The 17,426-nt window shown below is 40.9% G+C and overlaps 1 protein-coding gene across 6 annotated transcripts in view; it reads left to right on the forward strand.

Moving 5' to 3' along the window:
- Positions 1–17,426, forward strand: part of arhgef37 (Rho guanine nucleotide exchange factor 37) — a 41,466-nt gene that overhangs the window by 12,314 nt on the left and 11,726 nt on the right. For 4 of the 6 annotated variants that reach the window (XM_088989403.1, XM_088989394.1, XM_088989402.1 and 1 more), the window contains 11 exons: positions 342–489; positions 557–756; positions 851–981; positions 1,313–1,417; positions 1,511–1,624; positions 1,705–1,874; positions 4,388–4,535; positions 4,616–4,744; positions 5,386–5,581; positions 8,084–8,271; positions 11,456–13,911. In XM_088989403.1, the coding sequence (XP_088845529.1) occupies positions 342–489; positions 557–756; positions 851–981; positions 1,313–1,417; positions 1,511–1,624; positions 1,705–1,874; positions 4,388–4,535; positions 4,616–4,744; positions 5,386–5,581; positions 8,084–8,271; positions 11,456–11,653 (1,727 nt within the window). In that variant the 3' untranslated portion in view covers positions 11,654–13,911. The other 2 variants (XM_088989407.1, XR_016114085.1) reach the window with 2 other exon arrangements.

Below are 17,426 nucleotides of genomic sequence, written 5' to 3' on the forward strand. Positions count from 1 at the left end.
GGCCTCTCTGTGTGGAGTTTGCATGGTCGGGCCCGCGTGTGTTTTCTCCGGGTCTTCCGGTTTCCTTCCACACTCCAAAACATGCATGGCAGGCAGATTGACCACTCCAAATTGTCCCTAGGTGTGAGTGTGAGAGTGACTGTTGTATGTCTTTTTGTGCCCTGCGATTGGCTGGCAACCAATTCTGGGTGTCCCCCGCCTTGTGCCAGCTGAGATAGGCTCCAGCAACCCCGCGACCCTAATGAGGAATAAGCGGTACGGAAAATGGATAGATGGATGTTGTGTAAGAGTGAATAACTTTGCATACACTGACAGATCAGAGCTATTTCTCTCTCCAACAGGTGACGCTTTCCTCAACCTGTCCTCTGACATTGAGGCAGCCTACAAGGAGTACCTGGCCAACTACAACCGTGTTACCGTGGTGGAGAACTCCTATAAACAGAAGGAGGCACTCTGGGAGCAGATTGTCCAAGTCATCAAGACATCAGCGTAAGTTTGTAAAAATTCACAGGCCCAAAGTTCCTGACTCCATGTCCACACGTGTGTGATTCCGCAGGCCTGAAGTGAATGCCAGTTCCCTGAGTTTCTTTATGGTGATGCCAGTGCAGCGCATTGCGCGCTATCCTCTGCTGCTGCAGACAATCCAGAAGCACACGGACTCAGAGCATCCGGCATACGCGCTGCTGGAAAAGACAGCACACACCTCCATTGCCATAAACTATCGCATCAATGAGTACAAACGCTTCCGGGAAGTCGGTGAGAACCTCTTAAAACATTTCAGCAAACTTAAGATCCGGTGACTGGATGGGTTTGAGGTCTTTTTTTATTATTATTTTTTGCATCCTTGCAGCCGACAAGTACAAGAAAAGTGAGACCTTGAGCATCATGGAAAAGATAAACCGATTGAATTCACACAGCATTGCAAAGAAAACTGCCAGGATCGGACAGTTCATCAAACATGAGACCGGCATGGTTCCCAAGGTAATACACACATCTCACTTAGACATCAAACATACACTTTTTAACAAAAGATATTACCACAGACAGGGTCATATGACTTGACTTTAGTTTGACACAAGTTGCTCATTTCAAGACTTGCGACTTGGTTTACAAAAAAAAAAACCTGGGAACATTTGACATGTGACTTGGGTTTTAAGTGATACATGACTTGTCAAGTCAAATTGTTTATAGTTTGTAATCTGCATTCAAACACAATTTGCCTTTTCAGGAGGAACTTTTTTTTTCATTAATTTTTTTAATTCTGCTCGTGCAAACCTGGCATGGGTCATTTGTTGTATGTGTTCTGTTGCAGCTTGTGGATGAGGAATTTGATGCACTAGAAGGCTTCTTTTCTGTCCTCGAGCATGGCACCTTACAACTCCTGGACAATGTGGAAGTCTACCTCCATCACCTCCAGGTAGCTACACCTTGCTGCTCTAACTTAGCATTGGAATAAGTTGACTTGATCGAGCATCTGTGATCATCACTATCATTTTTGTCTGGTCGGCAGACTTTCTTGGACTGCAAAACGGAGGAGTTTGACCTGGATATGGATGGCGAGAAGGTGCCCATTTGCTATAAGGAGATCACCACTGCACTCAGACAGTGGATCCTACCTGAATTTGTGAGTCACTAGCCAACATCCACTAATATCACTTCAATATATATTGTTGATGATTGTTGTCGTCACTGTTAATCTCGCAGGAAAAGAGGATTAGGACGTTGATCCACAAACCTCTGTGTGCTCTCCGTGACCTCCTGGCAGGCCCAAGGAACCTGATCCGTAAGCGGCTGCATAAGCTGCTTGACTATGAAGTGATCGAGGCCAAGTATTCCCTCACCTACGACGAGCAAGCCATTGCCAACACGTATAGGTTAGGACAGATGTATTTTTCAATGATGTATTACCTTCGATGGTCAAGATAAACCTAAAATGCAAATAATACTACTACTACTACTACTACTACTAGTACTACAACTACGACTATGACTATGACTACGACTACAACTACTACTACTACTACTACTACTACTAATAATAATAATAATAATAATAATAATAATAATAATGATAATAATGGTTATAATAATTGTGATTAGTATTTCATAGGACAATTTTATATATGCACATTCTTAAACATTCAATGTTTATTATTCACTCTTTATGTTAAGTTTATTATATGCTATCTATATGTGTGTGTAGTTTACCATATAACTTCATGTATTTGTAGTGTGTACACACTCATATCAGTTTTCAGTCTAATGTTCCTCGCCTTAAGTCTAGTCCTATCTAGTCCTATTATTATTATTATTATTATTATTATTATTATTATTATTATTATTAGACTTGGGTTCTAAATTAGTGAGATTAAACTAAACACCCACAATAAATAAATAATAATAATAATAACCAGTAATCGGTGTTCAGTTTAATGTTCCACACCTTAAGTCAAGTCCTATCATTATTATTATTATTATTATTATTATTATTATTATTATATTTCATTTATTTATTGTGGGTGTTTTTCCTAATGACTGCCAATTTTCATGTTGTTCAGTGAAACTGGCTGGGATAAATTTGCTTTGAAAGAAACCTTGGAATTGTATTTTGGAACCCAAAATGTCCACTTCAAAACAAAATGACAGGCTTCATGTCTTTTTTTTCCGAGTGTTGCTAATTGCCACTTTTTAGTGGCAATTTAGTTTAATCTCACTAATTTAACACCCAAGTCGAAGTGTTTGGTTTTTAAGTACTGGTATTTGCCAATACCTCTGCATTTTCTCAAATTATAATACAACTACATAGACCATATGTGCATATATACGACATTTGTTCAGGCAAACTGGCAAGTATGAGTCCGTCTTGGAAGCACATGCTGAAAATGGCAAAAATGGCAAAAAATTGCAGACGTCTTATGTCGTTTCAAACGTGGATTCCCAGGACTTTCATGGCAACCAAACTTTAATACAGTAAAGTCTCGTTATATCGATATCGGATATACAGTAAAGTCTCGTTATATAGATATTCAAGGGAGTCCGAAAAAATATCGATATAACCGGGACTATCGATATATCCGATCCTGCGCCGAACTGCATTAAACAAAAGCCGCCAAAAGAGGGCAGCCAAGCGCCATATAAGAAACGGAGCTGGCCATTAGCTCCCTTTTTTTGGGTGAGAGATGTTCCCCCAATGTTGCCTCAAAATGGCACATATAATTCTTTAATGATTGTAAACATGTATGCTTTAATCTTCAGAACTACAGTGTATTTGTAACATATTCATAACTGGATGTGTAACAAGAAAGCATATTATCCGAATCTGAAGCCATTGTTTGGATTCACAAGCAATGCAAGACGTCTTGGCGTGAAGTCATTTTTATTTGCATTTGAATAAAAAGTGACATCGGCTGTCCTTTAATACACAGTATGGAATGTTAATAATTTTCAAAATCATCGCGCTTCAGCAGACAAAACAAGAAACATTGTTGCAAAAAACGATTGCATTCATATACAGTACAGTGGGCATGTACATAACACAACAGGGAAACTGCAACGCTTACATCTTACTGTATTATGTATACAATTTAAAAAAAGTCATCAATCTTCTTCTGCTTCCCATTTTTACCTTTTAACACAAACACTTCAATCTCGTCTGCTACACACGAGCTAGCGTCTGAAAATGAAAATGGCTCTGCTACACGGGTGCTGGGCACGTAACCAACTCACCTGACCAAGTCGACCAATGGCGCGACTGATGGCGTGACACGTAACCAAGACACGTGACCAAGTCGACCAATGGCGCGACTGATGGCGTGACACGTATCCAAGACACGTGACCAAGTTGACCAATGGCGCGACCGATGGCGTGTCACGTGACAAAGACACACGGGCAAGTCGACCAATAGCGCGACCGATGGCGGCTCATGTGACCAAGTCGACCAATGGCGCGACCGATAGCGGCTCACGTAACAAGACACGTGACCAAGTTGACCAATGGCGCGACGGATATATCGATATAAACAACAAAAATGGCCGGCGGGGGATGAAAAGGAGCACCGTAATAACCGGATTATCGTAATAACCGGGTATCGTACTAAACGGTACTAATTATACATAAAAAGACTAGAAATGTGCAAGGGAAATGAAAATAGTATCGTAATAAGCGGCACTATCGATATAACCGATATCGATATAACGAGACTTTACTGTATCGATAGTCCCGGTTATATCGATACTATTTCTATGCACGCACGGAGAAAATTACATGCAAACAGGGTCGGATATATCGATAGTCCCGGTTATATCGATATTTTTCCGGACTCCCTTGAATATCGATATAACGAGACTTTACTGTATTGCCAAGTGAAACGTTGTGGTCTTATTGCAGGACGATGAACACATTGCTGCTTAATGAGCTCCCCAAATTTAACAGTTTAGCGTTGCAAATGATCTGGGGTATGTTAGGAACATTCGCTTGCCTCCACAAAGACCTTGCCTCCGACTTGGAACAGCTCTTCCTGAGCTTCGCCCAACAGGTATCCGCCACTGAATGTGAGTCTTTACCATATATGACCATATTACATCTGTTCTCAACATGCATTTCATCTCCTCCCAGCTTCCTCACAGCTCTGTAGAAACTGCTGCATTCTGGGAGTGGGCCCAGACGGCCGTGCTACAAGAGGCACGGAGGCTGGATACTTTGGGTCAAAGTGTAGAGGAGACGCTACTGCGGCCTGCCACTCAGGTCTGCACACATCTCAACATCTATTTTTATCTGTTCTATGAGCACACTGTTTTGTTTGCAACCCTGCTTCTGTGATGAATTATTATTTTTGGCTGTGGTTTAGAGAAGCATCTTTATTTGTTTATATTTATGTATTTATTTATTTTTAATATGTATAAAATTTATGTTCCTACGCCTTAACAGTAATTATCTTCTTTTTATTGAGTTGAGCCAAAATGTTTGGAATTTTCAGTAATGAAGTCACATTTACAATTACAGTAAAGTCTCGTTATATCGATATTCAAGGGAGTTCGAAAAAATATCGATATAACCGGGACTATCGATATATCCGACCCTGTTTGCATGTAATTTTCTCCGTGCGTGCATAGAAATAGTATCGATATATCCGATATCGATATAATGAGACTTTACTGTAGTTTTATGAATGTATACATGAATTAAATCTTTGATTCTCCAAATCTCCGATGATACTTTCAAAACAATGAAAATGGATTCACTAGTATTAGTGAATATAGGACTCCAGTAGTGTAATTATAAACCCCAAATTCACAATGTTTGGTAACGTGAAACAAGATTTTGTTGGCTCACATACTCAGGCTGCGTGACAGTACAAGTGACATTTTTTCCTCCCCTTTTTTTAGCCCCTAAACTCATCTACGCAGCAGCGACTCCAGCAGTTGACGAAAAAGCACAGTTCCGACAAGATCTACCAGGTGCTGAGCGCTGTGGTGGGCAGCCGAGACCTGGACCTCAACCTCGCCAAGGGAGAGCTCGTAGCTGTCATCTGCCAGGCAGATACCCGCGGAGACAAACGAAGGTGGCTTGTCGATGCCGGAGGTAAGTGTTTGGGTGCTGACCGGAGACTGACTGTAATTTAAAGGACAACCGACGTCTCCGGACAAGTTGTGTCCATAATTTGTAAAATCGCTTCAAATGACTTCTGCTGAGCGAATTTTACAAAGATTCCACCGCATATAGCTATATTTTATGTTTTAAGACTTGCGCTGAATATTCCGGAATACTTGTTTTTGAGTTGGTGACGAGTCCTCACCCTATGTCACTGAAGGAACGGCCCTCACCGAGAAATGATATACAGTAAAGTCTCGTTATATCGATATCGGATATATCGATAGTCCCGGTTATATCGATACTATTTCTATGCACGCACTGAGAAAATTACATGCAAACAGGGTCGGATATATCGATAGTCCCGGTTATATCGATATTTTTTCGGACTCCCTTGAATATCGATATAACGAGACTTTACTGTACCTTGCATCACCTCAATGCATTTTGCGGTACTTTGTTTGGTCTGAAAACTTCGTGTTGATCCGTGTTGATGGCAAAATTAGAAGGAAAACACATAAATAACGTGATGGTGAATCGTTGTGTATTGCGCCAAGACTTCTACAATGTATTTGATGTTCGCTTACAAAACGTCCCAGGAGACAATTTACACGGAGCTTTGTCGCCCTCTTCTGCCTTTTTTTGGGTACTGTGAGTACTAAAGAGTTTGTCACTACATTTCTCTCCAGATGCATGAAAATGACCGGAATAAATTCTTTAATCGATTGCAAACATGTATGCTTTCCTCTTCATAACTATTTGAATCATATTCATAACTGGATGAGTAACAAGAAAGCATCTTTTCCGAATCTGAAGCCGTTGTTTTGATTCTCCAGCAAGGCAAAACGTCTTGGGGTGACACCACGAACAAGGGGGCGGGACCTTCTGAAACGGGTCACTTCCAGGTTCAATTTGAAGTAGTTTTTGGACACTTTAAGTCATTTTTATTGGTGTTTTGCATTTGACTAAAAATATCATACTGCGAGTTTTGGATATTTTAGATGCTATAAAACGTTTTTCTGATGTCAGTTAGGAAACAAAAAAGTGATGTCGGTTGTCTTTTAAGTATGCCATAGATCAGGACTGCTCAACTTTCTTTGACCGCAGATCTACTTTTCAAGCAACCAACCTCCCGCGATCAACTAGTTACTGCACGCGCACACACATGTTCCATGATGAGCAGCAGCTATAACAGATCCTATGATGAATGAAACAGAAAAAAATGGAAAAGACTGGAAAAGGGAAATCACTGGCTACCATAATGGGAGACTTGACATTGTGAGGAACAGTTGCACTTTTATAGATCGCCTACACCTTTTAAAATGCTGCTCTTTGACAATGCCATCTGTGAATTGGCACTCAAACAAACTTTGAATGCGAATCAACAAAAAATGGAGAGATCTAAACAGCCCCGATTGCTATCTGCAATTGCAGGCTACTAACCGCTAACAACTTCCTGTGATGCAGATTATGCATCGCCGCAAGTTGAAGGTGGCCTACTTTATTTTATTTATTTGATACTTTTTGTAAATGTGAAGCAAAAACAATGCTTAAGGTGTAGTGTACAATTAACACAAAAATATACAAGGTACATATCACCGTTTATTTTACATAATTTTAGCTTGATAAGAGTATTGTTAGCGCTTCAGCTGATTCTAAAGACAGTATTCAATCAAGTGCAATACAATAGTGCAGCTCACTGGCGCCATCTTGTGGGTTGTGTTGACCGTCCGTTTGTAGTTAGTGAAGTTGGAGGGTGGACGGTGTCTGGAAGCCAAGAAAGATTGCACTTGATAACATGTCACTACTAACAGAGGAAATTAGCACTGATTATCGACTGTCTATTAGGAACTACTTATGGATTGTTCACTGCCATTCACTGCAAAAGTCAGGCTAGCATCAACTAGTTTTCTGGTTCAGAAGGGTGGAACAACTCAAAAGGTTAGAACCACTGACAAAACCACTGACAAACGAGGTCAAAAATATTCTATGTAAAAAAAAACAAGGACACTCAAGAATCTTATCTACAAGCAGGATACAAAACTATAATGTCACATTTTGTCAGAGGCTAAGCCAAAAATACCTGTCAGTCAAGAACCACTTAAAAAAAGAGAGATAGAACAACTCAAATAAACACTTAAAAAACAAAGGCTTTGCCGTACAATAGCCGAGAAAGACACATCACATAAGAGTCTTATATAAAAATGGTCAAAAACTAAGGAAAGAACTGGTAAAAAAAGTCAAAGCCACAAGTCAAAGAACCCGAGAAAAGAATCAAGTCAAGACCCAAGACAACAAATTTGTCACGAGTCAGACACAACACAAGTCATAACCAGTCATAAACAATTTCAAAAACAGTGAGGAACAGAGTACAAAGTGGAAAAAAAAGATCTTCAGGAGTTGCATTAAGAACAGAAGCACAACCAGAACTCCCCACTACTGTAATATATCAAGTTAACTAATGAGCTGAGTTGTGTGGTTTGTGACCCACAGGCCGACGAGGCTATGCGCCAGCCTCCAGGTTGATCCGATATCACCAGGCGGAGGAGAAGCCACCCCCCTCGCCTCATCTGAATCTCCCGCAGGGCGACGGTGGCATCAGGAGACACTCATATACGACAGAGCTCCCCCACACAAGCGCAACAGCAGCTCCATTGGCATTTAGCCAACCCTGCTTCCAGGTGACCACAAAAAACTCACACACTCATATTATGTAAGTTCATTTAATTACCATTGTTTTCACAAACTGAGCAAGGATTCTGAGGCTAAAAAGAGTGATGAACACATAAACATTGACCTGAAAATTAATTACGAATAAAAAAGATCTTTTATAAAGGGATTTACTATTTACAACAGTAAAAGGTGCAAAATCACCATCCTTGTCTACCTTTTATATTATTAAGATAAACCATTTTAAATGAAATGGAAAAACATTTCATCGTTATAAGCAGAAGTTTGAAATGCAACCATGACTCATTTGGCGCCGGCAGCACGAGCTGCCTTCGGAAATTCCAATCTGAGGCCCTCAATTGTGTTACTTCAGAAAGGAGCACAAGTGAAAATGTTAAAAAAAATTGTAACATTTTATCTTCACAAGTGGGTACGACGCAGTTGGGGGTGGTTATTGACTGCTGTATTGACAATATGATGTTGATGTGCTGCAGAGTCTAAAATTATTCCAACACACCAGCGAGTATTGTGACACGTGTGTGTGTGTGTGTGTGTGTGTGTGTGTGTGTGTGTGTGTGTGTGTGTGTGTGTGTGTGTGTGTGTGTGTGTGTGTGTGTGTGTGTGTGTGCGTGCGTGTGTGTGTGTGCATATCTGTGTGTGTGATTGATTAATGTGATCTCACCGTGTGGTGCTGTTGCAGGAGCATCATGTCACATGACCAATCACACATGCAACGTGTATCACCTTTCCTGTATGTATTACTTTCACGATTAAAACAGTTCATGTGAGTTGGCAATGTCAAGGTTTTTAAACGTGTGTGATTTATATGAGCACGCAAACTAGAGAGTGAGACTCGGGTGATCGTATTAGCGCAATTTCATTACTGTACTTATAATAGTACAACACACGCAGGTTGTGTGAGTGTGCATGTGTGTGTGCATGTGCGTGTGTGTGTGATAATATGTGTGTGCGTGTGTGTGCGTGTGCGTGCGTGCGTGTGCGTGTGCGTGCGTGCGTGTGTGTGTGCGTGTGTGCGTGTGTGTGTGTGTGCGTGTGTGTGTGTGTGTAAATAATGCAGTGCGCTCCCTGATCGCCTGTCAAAATGACTGAAGGTTCAGGTGACCTCTTCCAGGTGTCCCTGAGCCTCATCCTATTAAAGACATTTGTAATTGAAGGCCACTTGACAGAGTTCGTTTTTGTTAGAGCCTCATTTTCCTGCCAACGTGGTTTGACTGCCAGGGAGAAAGTAACATTCTCTAGAGCTCTTGGCAAGCATGCAAACAGCCACTCAGCAAAATGCTAATTACATGCTACTTGATGACATCATCGCCAGCAGATTTTTCAATATCGAGATGGTGACTCAATTGCAAGGACAAGGTGTCATTGGCAAACTGATCATGAGAATCAGCATGTTGTCAGATTACATGGCTTTGAGTAAAATCCCTACTTGTCTGAAATTTTAACCTGGCGTCAAAGAAGGCTTGTTCAACAGCCGTTTAACCTCTATCCAGCGCATTTCAACACATTGCCACTCGGGAGCACAATAATATGCCAATACGCTCAGACATTCCCCAGCGAATACCGGGCTCGTTTTTCTGCCGTATTTCATTCATATTGTACTTCATCTGACTGTGACTTGGAGCGCGTTCGGAAATTCACTGTGATGCCCGTGCACAACTCTAAGACCCGGTGTGTTTGGAGAGATATTAATTTCTGAGCGCAGCCAGCACTGACTTCAGTCAGAGTACAAAGTATGTGTTATGTTTTTGGGGCACTCTGTATAACTGATTGGAAAATGTGAGCCGTGCAACGAGTTGAATTCAACCTGCACGCTTCAAAGAGTGTTTCCGCAGGCGCCCTAGAGTATGATGCTGAGGGTTGCTAATGGCTGCCACGAGTGCTATTATAACAAGTCTAAAACAGGGAACTCTTATTCTGCTAAACAACATATATGGCCCATGCAGAAGTGTTTACTCGGTTAATGTATCCATCCATCCATCCATTTTCTGAACCGCTTTATCCTCAAGTGTCGCGTGGCGTGCCGTAGCCTATCTCAGCTGTCTTTGAGCAGTAGACGAGGTACACCAAGAACCGCCGATCGGTGAAACTGCACAATATTGCAAGTGCATTGCGGCCTCAACTCCTCGATTAAGGTTGGCATATGATCCAAAGTTTTAGCTTTGCACAAGACATGGCAATATTTCCTGAGTTGAGTGGTTGTGGATCAACCACCAAGTGGACAGGTGCCCGAGTGTCAAAAATATGTCATGCCGACGCCGAGTTCAAATCCACTTGTCATAGCATGCCCTTTGCCTTTGAAAGGCTATTGTGAGCGAGTAATGAACCACATCTAGTAGATTCATCCATCATTGACAATTTTAACAGTGTCACAGACTTGTAGAAAAAAACAGAATTTGATGGCATCAAACCTTTAAAAAAATAGAATTAAAAAAAGTCCAGAACGACTTAAAAACTGTCAGTACTCCAAAAGTAAATAACAAGTAACAAAATGGTCAATGATGGTCATTAACAATTGTTCGGTTTAAATTCTTGTTCGTCTTTCCTGGTTCGGTTTTGTCAGAAGTTCAGTGATAAAAATATCAGTAACGACGATAGATGGTGAACAAAAAACTACTTTATTCTAATGAGACAGAAAAGGCACTTCTCGTCTCGGTGGGACGAAGACATGAGCACACGGACAAAGATAGGAAACAAAGAGAACGAGCTCCCGCTCTGACAAGTTTTTGAATGTCCACAGCAGCGATCTGTTGTCCAATCAGCTACGGGCAACTCAGTGTTGGGAGGGTCTTAGATTGGAGCCGTTGCTTCTTTGCAACGACGATTGAACTAATAAGATTGATAATGCTATTAGACTGAAATTAAACGCGCAATAATCATAATGTGTACTAAGCTAAACATGAAATAACCTAATATGTTTACTAATGTGCATAAACACTCTATCAACAATGGTTTAAAAAAAGTTAAAAAAAAAAAGCTAAATGAACAAATAACATCCAGTAATTAATAAATAAACATTGGCAACTCATGCGGCTCATGTATTTTGGTTTTCTACTTTGCACTTTGCTGCTGTGAAATGTAAATTTCTCCACTGCAAGACTAATAAAGGCAAATCCAATCCAATCCAACTGTAATTCTCAGTGACGTGCAATACACATGTACGTGATGTGTCTATAGGTGTTTGCGGCTTATGGTTTCACGGCACGAGGGAACCATGAAGTTTCTGTGACGGCAGGGGAGCCGGTGCGCGTACTTGAGCCTCATGACAAGCGGGGCAACCCTGAGTGGAGCCTGGTGGAGGTGCGAGGCCGACAGAGGGGCTACGTGCCCTCCAACTACCTCGCCATAACACCCATTCAACAGGCATTCTGCTAGCACATCTCTGGTGGCACTTCCTGGAAAAGCAGGAAAATGAAGCCCCGCTCAAGCAAATACCATTCAAAATGCAAGTTGTCAACAAAAAAGAACAATTCAATAATAGACAAGAACCGCCAGGTCCCCCCCAAAAAAGACTCTGTTTTTGACTTTTTTAATATTTGAGCAAAGTACAAACTTTGTTCTGGACTACTCTTGTTTATTTATTATTTTCTTCAATGGAAACTTTTTTATGCTTGTTTTGACTCCATCATCATTTAGTATTTGACTTGGTTCTTGCCTGTTATTTGACTTCCTTTTTGATTGTTCTTAAATTGTATCCATATCGCGCCGAATTGTCCAAGATCTTTCCCCGGAACCCATCATCGATATAGTCGGCAATCTGTCTGTATATTGTTAACTAGCCAGCAGCTAAGATGGCCTCACTGCATGGACACTGAATGACATATGCTGTTTGTTGCCATGGATATCGTCTCACTCAATGCCAGTGACAGGACTGTGATGGGACGATACTATGGGGTGTCGATTAAATGAAAGAAAGAATACTGTGGCTTTTTGCCTTCACTCTGGATTTGTTTGGACTGAAATTGTACATATATATACAGTGGTGCCTGAGTTATGTGGGATGGAATTGGGATTTTTTTGCTAAAGTCATTAGGTCAGCTTTTTGTTTTGATGCGACAGCACAAACTTCAGACAGCATAGTTAGTTTGAAAAAGAGTCAACAATTCATCATTAAGCAGTTATTTTATGCCCCACAAAAGCATGCCATGTGTGTCAGCTTGCCAACATTTTAGACTGAAATGTCAAATTGTAATGTGTGCTAAATAACATTCAGATTTTGTACAAAAAAAATGTGTCCCCCACTTGAACAATAACACTTGAACAATAAGAAACTATTATAATTGACTTAACTGACTTCAAAACTAATACAGTGGGGCCTGGGTTTACGAACGCCTTGCCTTGCGAACTTTTCGATTTACGAACATTAAATTTATGAAAATTAAACCTTGGATTACGCACTACTTTTCGCGATACACCCCCCACCCCCACCACGGCTGGCGGAGTAATCTTCTAAAAGCACATGACTGAACAGCGTCTCAGCCGGCCTGCCTTTCCACACCCCCTTTCTCTGAATGCACATGTTGATCCAGAGCGAGCGAGAGACAGAGGGAGAGAGAGAGAGAGAGAGACACTCACACACATACACACACACACACACACACACACACACACGTCGATCGCCTCCACTGAGTTTTTTACAGATACTTTTGCTTTTTTGGGACCGAAAAAGACACCACAGGCCCGTGTTCAGCCGTAGAAGACCTAAAACAAAATTACAGTCGAGTAGAAGAAGGAGATCGAGGAGCTTGTTGCTGACCATAATGAGGTCGTCAACAGATAGTATTTGATTTGCTAAGTGGAATGATGTGCAGGCTTTTATTGAGCAGTTCCATCCAGAAAAGACTGGCTATGAGAATCATCAACATGATGAATGATAATGTGACGCCTCAGTTTCGTAAGACCTTACAAGTCAGAAAGCAACAGGTGTCAATTAAGAGCCATCAATGACCATCACAAATGTAAATTAAGTGACTTTATTATACAATGCAGTGTGCTTCTTTCATTACAATACAATAGCACATTTATTACATAGAATAAGGTATGTTGTGTGTAGTTTTAAGGCTTATTTAGTTGAAAATTATTTTTTATGGAGACCTGGGAACGGATTATTCTCATTTTAATGGTTTCATATGGGAACATTTTTTGGGGGATACACACTTTTCGCCTTAAACACTCTGTCTGGGAACCAATTAAGTTCGTAAGCCAAGGTCTCGCTGTAATGCATATTTTTTGGGGTACAAATAATAATTTTGTGTTTTCACTGTCATCACTGCCTTCTGAGGGAAGACGTCACTCCAAATTGGCCTGCGACTAAAACGAGTTTGACTCTAGATTGTTCAGTTAATGTTTTTGGAATGTGGAAGAAAATCGGAGTATTTAGTATTTACCCACATAGGCACAGGGAGAACATGCAAATTCCACACAGGAAGTCCGGGGCCTGGAGTCAAACCCTGGACCTCTGCACTGAGGCAGACGTGTGAACCAATTGCCACTGTTACTTCCTTTATTCCACTTGAATAAATTAATGCCAGGTCTAATTGATATACACAGATAATATAAATACTCAAAAACACACTGTAATTTCTGAAGAAAAAGTATTATTTTTGTGTAAAATAAATAAATCAGGTGATTTGATATATATATATATATATATATATATATATATATATATATATATATATATATATATATATATATATATATATATATATATATATATATATATGAGAGAGAGAGAGAGAGAGAGGGAATTTATTTAACTGTTGTTTTTGATGATTAACTTATTGGAAACATCACAATTGCCTATGTCGTTGAATGTAGCAATGTAGCTAATGCTAAAGATGCTTAAATAAAGGTTTGCATTTTGTCTTTATTTTATTTGTGTTTAAAAATGGCGCTGTCTTTACAGCAGGTCCTGTGTTTTGTTTTTCTACTTATTTTCGTTTTCTCTTTTTTTCATCGCTTTGCTGCTGTGAAATGTAAATTTCTCCACTACGAGACGAATCAAGGCTAATTCAATCCAAACCAATAGAATTAAGTGAATGCAATCATTCAAGTCCCACTCTAAAATTTAGATCAGCCATTGACATAACCTCGTTCCAGAAAAAAAAAGACAAATACCCAAATATCTTGATGTCAAACCTCTGTTGAATTGGGCAATGTTGAGGTCTTCATCGCTTTCGCGATGCAATTGGGAGAATAAAGAGTCGAGATGGTCCTCTTGTTTAGATCATACAAGTAGGGTATTTATTTGCCGGAGCACAGAAAGCAGCCGCTGCGCTCATCGCCGTACGAGAAGTCACACACATACTATACACTGGCTTTGATCGCTGTCAAATCACGTCATGTCGCGTTGTGGCTGGGTTGCCAGATCAGCTCAATATTACAGCATTTCACAAAATGAGGATACAATCTAACTTTCTTAACACCCCCACTTATACTCAGTTTGCTGTAATATAAACCAAGATAAATAGAACAACGTGAACTCTGTCTTACACATTTCAACTTCCAAAAACATTGGGTATAAACACAATTGTTTTTGCGTATTGGTAGTCATCAACAATAAAATCACCATCCCATATGATTTTGATTACCTTGTCACTTCTTGATTCTTTGGCATACATACAACAATCGGCTGGGTTTTGCTTGTACTCATTATCAGTTAAATAATTATGTAAGACCTTGTTCCCGTTTCGGCCAGATTGTTTGAGATCGTGAAGTGATTTTTCTAGTTTGTAAACTAGATCATCAGCCTTTTCTTCATTTTCGAGAGCTGCTTTTTGAAGCACCACTCTTATACCTGTTTGATTGGCTGTTGGTGAAAATGTCTCTCCATAGTCTGTTTTTCACCTGGTTGTAGCCCTTTGCTACAAATCGTGCTTTGTATTTGTCTCTGACATCTACATCATGTTTGATAGCATCTACCCATTTATCCCTCACTGTTTTCTTGCCCGCAGGTAGGGTTGTCACAGTAATTATGTTGTTGTCATTTGATGACTGAATTTCCTCATCCATGGCTTTTACCCATTCTTGAGAATAAGTTGATCTCATTGCCTCTGCATATGTTTGCGGAACACCACACACAACTCTGTAACAGTAGTCCACTGTGGTGTGTGCCTCATCGTTATCGCTATACTCAACCACAAAATCATCAAAGTTACTATGTCCAGATCATTGAGGATGTGAACTATTATATTGATTCGTTTTGCATGATACCACTTTCATATGTAGTCGAGATGCAACACAGTGCAGCACATGCCAGATTTTGCCTGTGACAAAACTGCCACATTCGTGACGACCTTTGGAGTAGATTTGTGCTACCTTCAAGAGCCCCTTACCTGCGTCGGACACTGCTGCACAAATGTGCTGGCTTGACTCTTTAGGGGAAGCACATAGTGTTTTATGGATTATTTCTGTTGTGGAAGGTGGCTGTTGTCATGGATGAGTGGCTTTGCAACTGTTTGTGATGCCACTTCAAACACAGATGTGTGCTTCGATGTGTGGGTGCCTAATTTAGCCTCGATTTGTTCCTTCATCAGCCATTTGATGCAAAATGGCTTCAGACATCTGCTGGCTACATCTTGCCTGCAGATGCTGTGTGAGCGTAAGTGTGCGTGTATTCGTGTGTGTTTGTGCAGCAGTCTCAGTCTATAAATATCTTGTCCTCCAGCTGCGAACAGCCTAAAAATAGAATTTGGTTCTCAAAGCCGCCCCCTAATGTAGCCCAGGAGACCTGCATCGACTTGACCTTCAACTGCAGTCAATAAATTCTTTTCTGGATGATCTTCCAAAATGACAAGTTATTGCTTGGTTCATTTGTTAGTGTAATTGTGGTGGCGTCATTTGTATTGTAGGTGTTCGTGTTTGAGTGTCTGTATAGAAAGACAACGGTGAACCAAATGTTGCTAAAGCTAGCCTGTGGGTGACAGCCAACCATCTGCCCCACTGCGTGCAATGGTGTGTGTGTGTGCGTGAATATGTTTGAGGGGCAGAATCAGTTGTTCAGGGGAGCATGTAACAAAGTATAGTGTTTACGTTTTTCAGTCAGTTGGATAACATCAGAGCAGAGAGGACAAACACACAAGCTGGTTAATTAGTTGTGATGAAGTTGCAGGCCCAACAACAGCTTGAAAGTGAGTGTTTGCGTGTGTGTGTGCGCGCGCGCGTAGACATGCATGTCTTCTTCTTTCGGCTTTTCCCTTCAAGGGGTCGCCACAGCGAATCAGTAACCTCCATCTTCAGAGGTATGATCCGCATGTTTGTTTTGGCCCAGCTTTTACGTCGGATGCCCTTCCTGACACAACCCTCTGTATTTATCTGGGCTTGGGACCGGCACAAGAAGACTTATGTCCCTTTGTGGCTACAGAACAAGCAACGCGCTCAGTAAAAAAAAGGCTCCCAAACACAAAGTGGTCATGTGTCACGGTTCGCGAGGTGGTGATGGCGGATTCGGATCCCAAAAAGCAGGCAGGAGGGAGCAGGAGGTTGTTTGACAAATTGTATTAAAATAAAGTCAGCAGGAACAAAATGTAAAACATCAAAATGATCTGAATGGAAAAAATACAAAGGAGCAAAAGAAGACAAAAAGTAAAAGCCCTCCAAGGTTAAACAAACACGTACACGATGCATGCTGCAACCAAGCAGCAAACAAACAATGAATCGGCACCGGATGATCGTGCCAGGTGTCCTTTTAAGTGTCATTGATTATAACGACCAGCACCTGCGAGGCTGCCGGCAGGGCTGACGTCGCTACCCGCTGGTCGCCAATCTGATCGGGACGACCAGCACCTGTGCAGGTGCAGGCGGGGCCGACAGCGCCCCCCGTTGGTCGCCAACCAGATCATGACATCATGAGCACAGCAACAATCAAAAAAGCAAAACTATGCTCACCATTTGATGACAATGGTCTGATCTTACCATGAAATGGGCATGTCTTTCCCTTACCATGAAATGGGCATGTCTTTCCCTATATTACATCACAAACAGGAATTCAAAGTCTACGTTTACAGCTCATTGAATTATCTACTATTCACTCATTCACCACAGTGTAAGTTCTTTTTTTTTACCTCTTCCTCTTATTATTTTTATTATTGTTGTTGTCAACATATGTTTTAAAAAGGTCAAACTCGTACTAAAATCAATTGAAACT

This window comes from Hippocampus bargibanti, linkage group LG02, assembly GCF_051943395.1.
Source record: "Hippocampus bargibanti isolate YZ-2025 linkage group LG02, ASM5194339v1, whole genome shotgun sequence".
Lineage (NCBI taxonomy): Eukaryota > Metazoa > Chordata > Actinopteri > Syngnathiformes > Syngnathidae > Hippocampus > Hippocampus bargibanti.